General features: G+C 45.4%; 1 protein-coding gene across 3 annotated transcripts in view; it reads right to left on the reverse strand.

The window, feature by feature from the left end:
• Positions 1–4,433: 4,433 nt before the first annotated feature.
• The window catches only part of LOC130129501 (cadherin-18), a 94,279-nt gene continuing 86,504 nt past the window's right edge, over positions 4,434–12,208 (reverse strand). For 2 of the 3 annotated variants that reach the window (XM_056299048.1, XM_056299049.1), the window contains 2 exons: positions 11,495–11,746; positions 4,434–4,939 (listed from right to left, as the gene is read on the reverse strand). In XM_056299048.1, the coding sequence (XP_056155023.1) occupies positions 4,434–4,939; positions 11,495–11,746 (758 nt within the window). Of the gene's footprint in view, positions 4,940–11,494; positions 11,750–12,208 lie in introns of all 3 variants that reach the window. The other variant, XM_056299047.1, reaches the window with a different exon arrangement.

Consider the following 12,208-nt stretch of genomic DNA (forward strand, 5'->3'; position numbering starts at 1 on the left):
TTTTCAATTCACCTTCAAAACCTCTCAAGTCATGAACATTTATAATATGCAAAGCTCTCTTTTATTAAATCATGCTGTATTTGAAAGCTCAGAGCTCTCTGTCCTATTAGAAGTCTCTTACCTCAAATGCTATCGCAAGTCTTTCAGGTCTGACTCTGGAGGCCCCAAGGCTGTTGCGTAACCAACACACCGAGAAAGCCCTTGCACCCACAGACCCACAACCCCTAGATATCCTTCGCCCTAATCTCCTGATGCACAAACAAACCAGTCTTCACGCATGCTCACACTCGCTAGCTGGGCGCCTGCATGTGCACACACACACACACGGGTTCACACCTTTGTGTGTACGCACACACAGGCATACTAACGGCTCAATTCCTATCACCTAAAACACACGTACAACCCCTATCCCAGCATTCCTCAAAACACACATGCATCCATAGCACAAATACACACATTCATTAAAATCAGGTGAGTTTAAGACGCTAACACACCCATAATGTATGAATGGAGCGCGAGGGATTGTGTGATGGACTAGTAAACTGCATGCTGGGAGTGGCTTCTGCCCCTTTGACTCGGGTGAAGAGAGGCAATGAGTGATTGAACTAACAAATGCAGCATGCCGTCGTATGCACATTTCAGTGCACAATTACAGCTTTGGTGGATCTTCTTTAAATCGGTTTCATTGTGCAGTGTGCTGCATAGCTAGTCTTATGTAAAGATGGGCAGGGAGGTAAACGTCATGTGGTATCCTCCAGGCTGGCAGCGTTGGATCTTGTTAAATAATTCATTGTGTCTTTTGACAAAAGATAAAAGCATATTGGCTTTTTTTTTCTCTGAAAATATGTACTGGCTGATTTGGTGAGGTATTCCCCTGCCTTATATCCAAAACATACGAGGAAGACTTTGACAGATACTAAGAAATCTCTGTGCAGGAAGAAACCCTACCATTCCAGGGGAACCTCTCCTCAGTTTCTTCCTCACTGCACCGTCTTTCTTCCTGTGTACTGTACGAGGGGCAGGACAGTCCTCCAAACTTAACGCCACTCCAAAATGAATTAACATTTGTGTCCATTTCTCATTAGAAACCTGTTCTGTGTGTCGTTTATGCGTAATTAGCTCACAAGTCAGGATGAAATATTCCCCTTTTTTAAAGTGCCTAATTCTGCATGAGATTTATCTCCCACTTTATTTATGAAGCTTGTTTGTTAGAGGCACTCACTGTGCTCAGTAAAGTGTGGTGGTGCATTGGTGGTAGGAGTGGTAGGTTTTTGTCGTGGTATCAGCCCTTGCACAGTGACAATGATACACAAACTGCATTAACCATTAGGGGTCATATTCATTGATTTAAGATTAAATGGGATTTTTAATTACACACTGTAAAATTGGTTAATTGTGGAACTAAATCAATTTGAGGTGGGAGATGGTTTTGTGCTCCGAGGCAGACTTGGGTGCGTTCAATATGCTGCGTATGGACATGAACATTCACATACGAAGCTAGAAGGGAGGAGGCTGGTAGACACCAGAGGATGTTTGATCCTTTTTAGATATTGCCCGGCAGTTAATGACCGGTTTAGATTTGTCACTGGATGCTTATGGACGAATCTGACCAAAGAATACACCCATTTTTTTTTTTTGTTCTCTCTCCCTCGTAGATTTGACTCTAGGTAGTCTGTCACTTGTGTCGGTGGTGTACCAGCGCTGTGTCTGTAAAACTTAGCTTACTGTCTTTACCCCATACAACTGTGAAAATATTATCGTTGGTTTTCCAGCAGGGCTTCGTGGTCATGGATCTTGCTCTGTCCAAAAACAACTAAAAAAAACCCCCCAAAAAAACTAAGTCGGTCTTCCAGGTGTTCCTCGTTCCAAAACCCTCTTAAAGTTCTCGTGAAACTACTGTAAGCTTCCGTGATTTGACGCATATCCGAGTGAAACGGAACGGTCGGCTGGAAGTTTCTATAGGGGAGGGAGATTGAGTTGACTGACAGCCAATCATGACCTGGCTTTTTTAGAAGAATGTGGACGTTGATGTGCTATTGGCTGGCTTCAGTTTCGGGGTAGAAGATCACTCGTCTTCTCTACGTGTGCCCGCAAGTGCAGGATGTTGTAGCAACAAAAACAAAAAACTATTGCATTTGTCAGGAAGAGAAGAAACATTAATATTATAAACAGAAAAATAAAACTGAATATTATTTTGCATATCTCGGGAACTTAGTGTTAAGTTGATACAGATTAGGTGCAGATAAAAGAGATAAAAAAATACATTTCATTTCACGGGAGCTTTAAATTTTGTCCAGCTGTCATCCATTTCAAAACAGCTCTAGTATATTTGCTGCCAGTGTGGGGCTCATTTAAAAGTTTCCGTTGTTTGTTTTGTACTTCCTGAGATCACAGTACAATACGCGATGACCTGAGGTTTGGGCTTGAGTAAGGATAAAAGAAATGTGAGGCATTTTAATTTGCAAGCGTTTGACTAGCTTGTGATTTGATGGGAAAAGAACGGGACCCAGTTGGATGAACAGATGGATAGACAAACAGGCGGATGATATAGAGCAAGAGATATTCAGCAAGTCCAGTTTGTGGACAGCCTGTTGGCCCAAACTCTTTTGTATGACCTTTGCCTTGGGCATGCCCTTGGGCTCCTCTTGGACTCTGTCTCCCCTGTCTCGTTTCAAACACTTGTTTCAAAAGACAAAAAAAGACTCAATTATTCTATGGGGCAGAAAGAGATGATTGGGTGAGAGAGAGAGGGGGGACTGTTGAGAGAAAGCGTTATATCAGAAGGTCCTGAGCAGAGGGTCTAAAATATTCATCATTCATCCTCCCTTCGTCTTCAGCCCCTTGTCGATGTTTCTGAGGCAGCAAAGACTCAGTGGTCCAGATGAGCATCACAGGCTAGAGGAGAGTTTGGATTGGGTGGAGGCCTGCAGAGATTGCTAAACAGCATGCTTAAAATGCCAAATATAACTGATGCAATTTCCCGAAGCGCTGATATTTTTGCCTCAGCACATGGCTCATCAGCAAAGTAATACCACTTTAACACCCAATGTCTTTGGCGTTACAAATGAGTTGTTGGTTCAGGATGGATATATTTCAGTGCTGGAACAGAACTCTTCAGCCAAGGAACACAACGGATGATGCAACATTCTCTCCTCGTGTCACTTGTCATACAGATTAAAGATTAAATCTACTTCGCCCACTATGATTTTAATGGAATCTACATGTACTGGATCAACATAACCGCTCTAGTGCCCTTTAGCAAATTTCTGGATCCAGAACTGCCCAAGGGGCTTGGCAACCTCCTTGAAACTGCATGTGCGTGATTGTCTGTGTGTTTTCTGATGAGTTGTGTGTGTGTGTGTCACTTGGAAAGATTTGTGGTGAATTATGACTGTAGCCCTGTGATGGCCTGGCGGCCTGTCCAGGGTGTCTCCCCGCCTGCTGCCCAATGACTGCTGGGATAGGCTCCAGCATCTCCGTGACCCTGACAGCAGGCTAAGCGGTTTGGATAATGGATGGATATTACTGTATTATTAAATTGGCCATTCTCTGACATGCCGATACTGTAGGCCTATGTTACTGTATGTTGCACTTGGAAGGATAAGCTCCCAGATTGCATTGGCAAAGAGAATACATAGAAGGCAAGTATGACTCAGTTGACATTGTTACAGTATGACAACCTAGTTATCAATATGGATTGATGAAACTCGCTCATAGTCTCCTTGGTTGCTGTCCCACTGTCTGGCTTTAAAGGAAATATCAAAAGACTAAGACAAGGCTAACATGGAGGTGATCCCCCCCCACCCATCTATTCACAGCTGGAGGTTTATTAATTATTCTATTTTCCAAGGTTAACATCAGGCAAGCTTGAGTGATTTTACATTTGCTCCTTCTGATGCTGTCTGGCCAATTCCAGTTACTGTGGAACCTATGACGTTGAAATAGAGTAAAAAGGACAAAATACCTTTTTGGACTCTTCACTTGTCATTACTGTGAATACGGCTGCTTCAGTATCATAATACGCCCATTGAATCGGGGGTTATGCCCTGAGTCAAGGAAACCTCAACTTCAATGTGTATATCCATCCCCCAAGGAAGAGAAGCGAACGCTGTGTCACATATATCCACTCTTATGGATTTCAGGACTTTATTGAGCAATAAAAAATATACACCAAGGAAAATACCATTTTCCTTTTTTTTCCTTATCGTCGTTTTTTTTTTCCATCCCAAAATCTGATTTAATACTTCCAGATAAACGATCCATGATCCCAAACAAAACAATGGGGGGGAGGGAAAAAAATGAGGGCAGGTGGGATGGGGGTGGGGGCAGTCAATCAGTCAACAACTGGAGCAGTTTGAAAGTGTGTGGTTTTTCTTGCTCAAATAACGGATTTTTCAAAATGGATTTGGTTTAACAGGCATCAAAATCACTGACTAGGTTGTCACGTCTGAATCTGCCTCTCCGTAGAGTTCCGCCAGTTTCTGAAATTCGGGTCCCCAGTCATCCAAGTAATTATAATCCTGCTCCGAGTGTGTCCCGGGTGAGTCTAAAGAGCTGATGGAGCCGGTGGGCGAACCCTGGCCCTCGTAGGCGTACGTCTGGAGGGAGTCGTAGGGCGGCACGCTGGTGTCCAGGTCCGCCTCCACCAGTCTCTGTCTGATGAAATTGTGCACCCCCACCTCATCCAGCTCCATCGAGGGGCTCCGCTGACCGCGGGGCAGCTTGCAGTGTTGCCTCCCTTCTGGGCGCACGTCCCGGCGAAACTTCAGCTCCTCAGCAGCGGCCGGGTTCCGCAGGGCGATGATGTCGAACGCCTCCGTGTCCTCCTCGCCCCCGCCCTCATCATCGTAGGTGACCACGTTCTCACGGATGTCCTCCTCGGAGATGATGAGAGGCTCCTTCTTGCTGCGACGCAGGGTGATGAAGAGAATCACGATAGCTGAGAGAGAGAGAGAGAGTTAAATGCAAAAGAAATAATGAAATGAGCAGAAAGATGGCCACAGATAGATAGAATAGATATCTATTCAGACTTGTTGAAAAATTCGTATGTTCTTTCATCAGTAGCATATTTGCAAAATCTGGTGCAGTAGATATAAAGTGATAATCCGTATTCAAATGGAGGAAAAAAACATATGCAAAAATGTTAGCTGGGTACGAGAAAACAAAACAATAAAAAGTGTCACGCAGGGGAATTGACAAAATCATATTTACACGCCAACATATTTCACAGTAATGAAGAGCGCCATAACGGATGTAGGAGCAGCAGAGAGAAGAAAGAGGGATGATTTGTATTCAAAGGTAATGAAATCAACAAAATGCTTAGCTGAGCAACATTGCATCATAATGGCACAGTTGAATGTGGTTACAACGTTCCAGCTGATTTTATGCTAATGCTACATCTCCTGCATGCCCTCATGTTGTTCGTTAATTCATAGCTCATAACACATTAACACGTTGTGGTTCGTAAACAGCTAACCGAATGAGAGGCTGTTTTTATGTGCTTATTTATCCGATTTTCCATCAGGACACTAACGCTAGCCAAGCATGGAGGAGCTGTAAGTCAATAAAGCACATTAGCTGTCATTAGCAATAGCGGTGATGACTCTTTGAATGCAAGCAGCCTGGGTTGATGAGAGTATCCCCGTTATGCGCTCCGAAGCGGGTTTAACGTTACTTTCGGTCCAAACGCAGTGCGGCTAAGTATAGAGGGATACAGCGTGACGCAGATTGTGTCTGTTTATCTCGCCGTTTTAAGTTGGCTCAGAAATGGGAAGACCCTCAGACACTGCACAACATTTCCACAGTAAAAGATATGCTGCCCACAGAGTTGTCGTATGTCTATGCAAATAAGTAGCTTGCCACAAGAGAACCTTATCGAAGTGTTAATGAAGTTGCGAGGCAAAGTAATATTTGATGAGACGCCACAGCTCGGAACTTGCTCCCATAGCTAATGGGAGTTATGCTGCTTGGGTTAATGATGACCGCTCTGCAAGATGTTGCCGCTCACTTCCTTTTAATAAAATGGCAACAGGCAAGGGAAGTACATTTTTTTTTTTACGGTGGTGTGATCTTCAACGGGGGTTCGTTACACTGCATTAGCAGAGACGACCCACATAGATCATTGTTCCTGTTGAAGCATTCGGCCCCGCGACCTCTGCGTGCCAGTCAGGTCACTTTTGAACGCTAACAGTTAAAAAAAAGACGCGCTTCAAATATGAAAATGACGGGAAAAAAACCTATCTGAAGGGGTGTGCATAAGACCGACATGACACCTGTCACGAACATAGGAGTATTTAAGAATGTTTGACTCCCGTCATTAATTGTCATTCGGTCAGTTATGTCAAGTTGTCCCGGTCTCTGCACAACCCCCCGTCGATCCGGGGAGGGCTGCAGACTACCACATGCCTCCTCTGATACAAGTGGAGTCACCAGCCGCTTCTTTTCCCCTGACAGTGAGGAGTTTCACCAGGGGGACGTAGCGCGTGGGAGGATCACACTGTTCCCCCCAGTTCTCCTTCCCCTCTGAACAGATACCCCGACCGACCAGAGGAGATGCTAGTGCAGCAACCAGGACACATATCTGGCTTCCCACCTGCAGACACGGCCAACTGTGTCTGTAGGGACGCCCAACCAGGCTGGAGGTAACACGGGGATTCGAACCGCCGATCCCCGTGTTGGTAGGCAATGGAATAGACCGCCACGCCACACAGATGTGACAAAATTGACAGAATGACACTTCATGACAACAGTCATAAACACTCCATGTTCATGACAGGTGTCGTGACATGGTTGTGGCAGTGTGTCAGCCTTGTGCACACCGCTTCAAATAAAGTGTGACCAACCAGACACCACCAGACTGTCTGAAACCAGCAAGACACTTCCCTCTCTCACATACATATTATTTTTTTTCTTTCACCTGTGAATGAAACGTCTGACATGTCATGTTGTTTCTGGTAGAACTGCTCTCCACATTTATGGGAACAGCTCTGTGCTGCCATGTCTGAGATCTCCCTGTCCGGATGAAAAAGCTCCTAACACATACGAGGCGAGAGCTTTCTCTTCTGGGAAAATGACACCCTGAAGCAGTTTTGACGACGGGTGTACCTTCATTATCCTATCCAGGAAGTCAGAGAGAGACTAGGAGAGCGAGGTAGCTGAGGTGTTGGCTGCAGATCTCACAAGCCGATGGATGCCTCGACACATTTGGCTAATGCATCTTTTCATGAAATTTGGCTCTAGTGTGGTGCTCTGTTGACAGAATCAGGGGCAGCTTCACACACAACTAGAACAAAAATCTATCCATTTTTGATCTCTTCTTCTCACTCCATCCATCCATTATCCAAACTGCTTATCCTGCTGTCAGGGTCGTGGGGCATGCTGGAGCCTGTCCCTCTCTAGCTACACAGTATAGATGCTGTATCCGACACTGTGTAGATAGTGCATTGTATCTACAGACATAGGGCCCATTATTTCCTTTATTCTGTCTTTTCCCTTTGCACCTCATATTTATAGAAGCTACCCTTATAAATCTGAGTTTAGTTTTGTGTGAATAACCTCACCAGTCAAATCCCTTGTGTGTTTAAACCTGCTTGGCAAATAACAGGACAGATTCTTATTTAGTATTTCATTACAGCTAGTACAGTTCCATCACAAGAGTTTGACAGAAGTCCTCACAACTAAGTCTGATTAGTTCACTCTGTTGTCCAGAACACGTCCTTCAGTCCACACTGGCCTCTAAAGGGAGTTGCTGGTACATCGGCTGCGCCCAGGTTGGAGAGGGTAGGAAGAAGAAGAAAAAAAAGCAATTTGTCTGGGACGGTGCTTATCGGCATACTGTTTAAACGACCAATCACACGTGAGACCAGGGCGAGTGTGTGTAGGGTAAGCTGAGTCAGTCGCTCTGAGAAGCACTTGGAGCTAAATTTTATTTATTTATTTATTTTTTACTGCTTCCTTATACACCTCCTCCTTTTCCCCCCCACCACATCCTGCCCATGTTAACATTTCAAGACCCCGCTCTAGAGCAGAAGTGACTAATCTAAATTTAATGGAAACAGAATATGATGCCCAGATAATGCAGGAATACGCACTTAGTGGTTTATTCCACGGTATTTTCTCTGACTCACCGCACTATGTACCCTACCTGGTATCTAGCCCTTCCCCAAACCCTTAATTTCTTACCCCACCTCCGTGTCTCTCACCCTAACTGGGGTTTGTACTCTCTCGAAACACATTTACGTATTGCATACATATTTTAGGTACTACATGTTCTGTATAGATAATGCATGGTTGATCTATAGATTGATTGGTTGAATAACTAATATAACCTATGCTGAAGCTATATTAACAGTAGCAGCATGGAGACTCCCTGGAAACTCTGCCCACCGTCTCCCTACATAGCACATACACGGATGCTCCGCAAGTCATTTACTCAGCTATGACTTGAATTCCAAAGGAAGAGCGGCTCAGGTTCAAGGCATTGCTCATTAAATCAGTTTGTGGCTCGGGCAGCCTTTATACAGTAACAGATCTGGTTTCTACAGTAGTAGCACCAAGTAAGTCCCCTGCCATGTATTTTATTTGCCATCTATCCTTAATTAGCACAGCAGTTATGTCTTTGTAACAACACAGAAGAAACAAATGGGTATATTTTGAAAAAAAATGAAAGTTGCTAGTGATTGTGACTGCCCGAAGAGAGAAGCCGTTTTTCTATCACAAAGAGTCCCTCTTTTATTCAGTAAAGTCAGATCCCTAGATGCGTGCTGGCCTCTGCTCTTGCTAGCTGAGAGGATCATTAGTTGGTCCTATGTAGGAAGCACCTGTGCATGTGTTTGAACAGAGGCACAGTAAAGCCGAACACACACTGGTGTAGAAGCGGAGCGGTGAGTCGAATGATGCACGTCACATGCTGTCTGCAGCACAAACGGCACGCCAGCCGACACACATTAAACAGGAAAAGCGCTGCTTTCACAACTGTTCTGTACAAGGGAAAATTCCAGTCTGTAGGAGCATCGGTGCTGCAGAATAGAAAAGTGTTGTGAACAGTCGGTGTGAGGAGGCAGGACTGCTGAGCAGCAGCCAGCGTGTTCTGGTCTTTACTCCTCTACTGTCATCCATATTTAAACTTCATTATGAAATCCAGACCGCTGTATGTTAAGAAATGTAATTACATTTTGAGCCAATTGTCACGATTTGGTTGAGATTTAACCAGGGGCAGGGCCGAGTTTGCACTTCCTCATCTGAAATATTGATGTGGCTTTCAGACAAGACTTATACTTGGATTAGGTTTCATTTTCCTATAAACTGGAGACCAATAAGAATAAATTAGGCTTAAAAAGTCTTCATGTTGGTGGTTCCCTATACTTGGTGCTGTTTAATATCAAGTACACATGTATACTTCAATTTACATTTATGTGCATGTGTTTACCTTCTTATTTGTAGGTGTATATGGGGAGTGCAGGCAGGCTGGAGAAGAGTGTCAGGAGTGATTTGTGACAGAAGGGTACCAGCAAGAGTTAAAGGGAAGGTTTACAAGATGGTAGTGAGAGCAGCTATGTTGTATGGTTTGGAGACAGTGGCACTGATGAAAAGACAGGAGGTGGCAGAGTTGAAGATGCTAAGATTTTCATTGGGAATGATGACGAAGGACAGGATTAGGAATGAGTACACTAGACGGACAGCTCAAGTTGGATGGTTTGGAGACAAAGGAAGAGAGCAAGCTTGAGATGGTTTGGACATGTGTGGAGGAGAGATGCTGGGTATATTGGGAAAAGGATGCTGAATATGGAGCTGCCAGGGAAGAGGAAAAGAGGAGAGCCAACGAGGAGGTGGCTGGTGTGACAGAGGGAGATGCAGAGGACAGGAAGAGATGGAGACGGATGAGCCGCTGTGGTGACCCCTAACGGGAGCAGCCGAAAGTAGTAGTAGTAGTAGACTTATCAGTGCCACAGTTCTCCAAACACGTCATGCAGTAGGACACTGTCTGTCCATTCACACGTCATTGTCATATTCTCTGTGAAAACATGTCCTGCATTTTCAGAGTTTCCATGAAACCAGATAAGTCAAATGCAAAACGTGCTAAAATTATGAATATTTCATGTCACATTTGTCATGGTTGGTTTCAGTCCAGCTTGAAAATTACCCATGAAGCAGCCCCGATGCCTGTGTGTCGTCTTTTCTCTGGCCTCCCCTAAATTAATCATTGTTTTAGTTGAGAGAATACGAAACAGAAATGACATGATAAAACAAAGTAATGGAAGGCTGAAGGAAGAGGAAAAAACCTGTGCGAGTGAGATAAACACATCTCACCTCAACGAAGAAAACCTCAATAACAAAAGAAAAGAAAAACAAATCAATCTGTCGGGCCAAGACACCACTCAGCATCCACAAAACCAAGAGCAGGAATCTGACACAGACGGTGATGCTTTCTGTCTCTTACCTGTGGCTAGCTTCTATTCTGCAGCAATTCTCCAACACAACACACCACCGACTGTCTGCAACCAGCAAGACCCCGCTAACTCTCGCTCTCTCCGTCAGAGTTTGCTGTGATTTGTGATGCAGCCTCTCTCTCTCTTCCGCTCTCATTCTAGCGTTTGCTTCAAATAGTGGTGATGGCCTTTTGTTCCTCCAAGCCACAGGCTTTGGCTTCAGCCAGTGTGTAGAGACTGCTGATGTGAACATGCATAACCTTCACGCGCTGATGTCCACAGACAATCATTTAGTGGAGGAGTCGGATGGGAGGAGGGATATGGAGAACTGTGTTAATTATCCACAGTTTCTGGCTGACTTTTTAATGTTTAAACGGGGAGGCAACTTGCTGGTATGGGGCCATTTGCATATGACCCCCACACCCCCAGTCTTCCTCACCTTTCACACCTGTTTTACCTGGCTGTAGGTGGTCTAATGAGAGTTCCTGTTAATCTTTGATGACAGACCGTTTGCATCCCCCATGCACAGTGTTCTGCCAAAGTAGGGGTCGGAAGTATAGTGTGGGGAAAAAAAAAAGTAAAATTGAAAAAGGGAGATCTGTGTGAGATGACGATAAGTCGGAGCCAAGACATTTTCCAACCCCAAGCCTCCTCCGCTCTCTGTATTTCCCCCATGGGATGGATCAGTTTCTCTCCACTGTCTATTTAATCACACCAATCCCGCCGTCTCCACACACCTCTCCTCTCCGCTGCCCTCATATTCCTTTCCTTTTCCCAATCTGCCCTCATCCAGACACCTTTATCTTTTCTGTTTCTCTGCACCATTCACAACCCACTGCCCTCTTTTCATTCATTCCCCCCTCCCTGTCACTTCAGCTTACTTCATCCTCATTCTGAATTCCTCCTGTACTCTCACACTTCTGGTCCAACATCTTTTCCTCCTCTGCCCCCGTCCCTATCACCCCCCCCCCCAACACACACACCACTTCTCCTTTACCTATGCCCTCTGGATGATTGCCCCGTCCCCCCAGTAGAGGCAAGCCTAAATCACCCCGCCCCCGGCCTACCCAGCAGGATCAGGATGCAGAGTAGAATGGCGATGAGGGCCCCGGTGCTGAGGCCAGCGGAGGAGAGGAACGCCTCGCCCTGGCAGGTCCGGATCCTGCCGTAGCGCTGGCACGGGCACACGCGTAGGGTCAGCGTGCTGGTGCCGCTGAGTGACGGCTCCCCGCCGTCCCACACCACGATGGGCAGCTCATAAAGCTCCTGGGTCAGGTGGTTGAAACGCCTCCGTCTGGTGATGATGCTGGCTGTGCTGTCTGCGGAGGAAAGGGAGAATTCATTAAGGGAAATTAACCCACCTCCCCCAACACCTCACCCCCCCTGGCATGGAAGACCTGCTAGCTCCCAACCTGGATGGTTTCCTGTCTCCCTCCCACAATTACCCCATTCTGCTCATGAGGCTCATCGACCTGTTTCAACCCATTTCTCCAGATGGGCATTTTAATTGAGGGGACGGATGCTTAGCAAAAAGGAGAAGAAAAAAAAAAGAATCCAACTTGCCATCCTCTTGTTTTTGATGTCTCTCAGAGTGGAAGACTCTCTCTCCCTCCCTCTCTTTCTGTTGCTCTCACATTTGCAGGTTTCCTACATTGTTTGCCACCACTTATTCATTTCCAAGATACTAATTTATTGTATTGCCAGGCTGCGAGAGAGCATTTCACCTTAGACAAGCGCCGGTACACTCCGCTTTTTCAATAACACGTCACCTCGATAAATAG

This window comes from Lampris incognitus, chromosome 19 (genome assembly GCF_029633865.1).
Source record: "Lampris incognitus isolate fLamInc1 chromosome 19, fLamInc1.hap2, whole genome shotgun sequence".
Classification (NCBI taxonomy): Eukaryota; Metazoa; Chordata; class Actinopteri; order Lampriformes; family Lampridae; genus Lampris; species Lampris incognitus.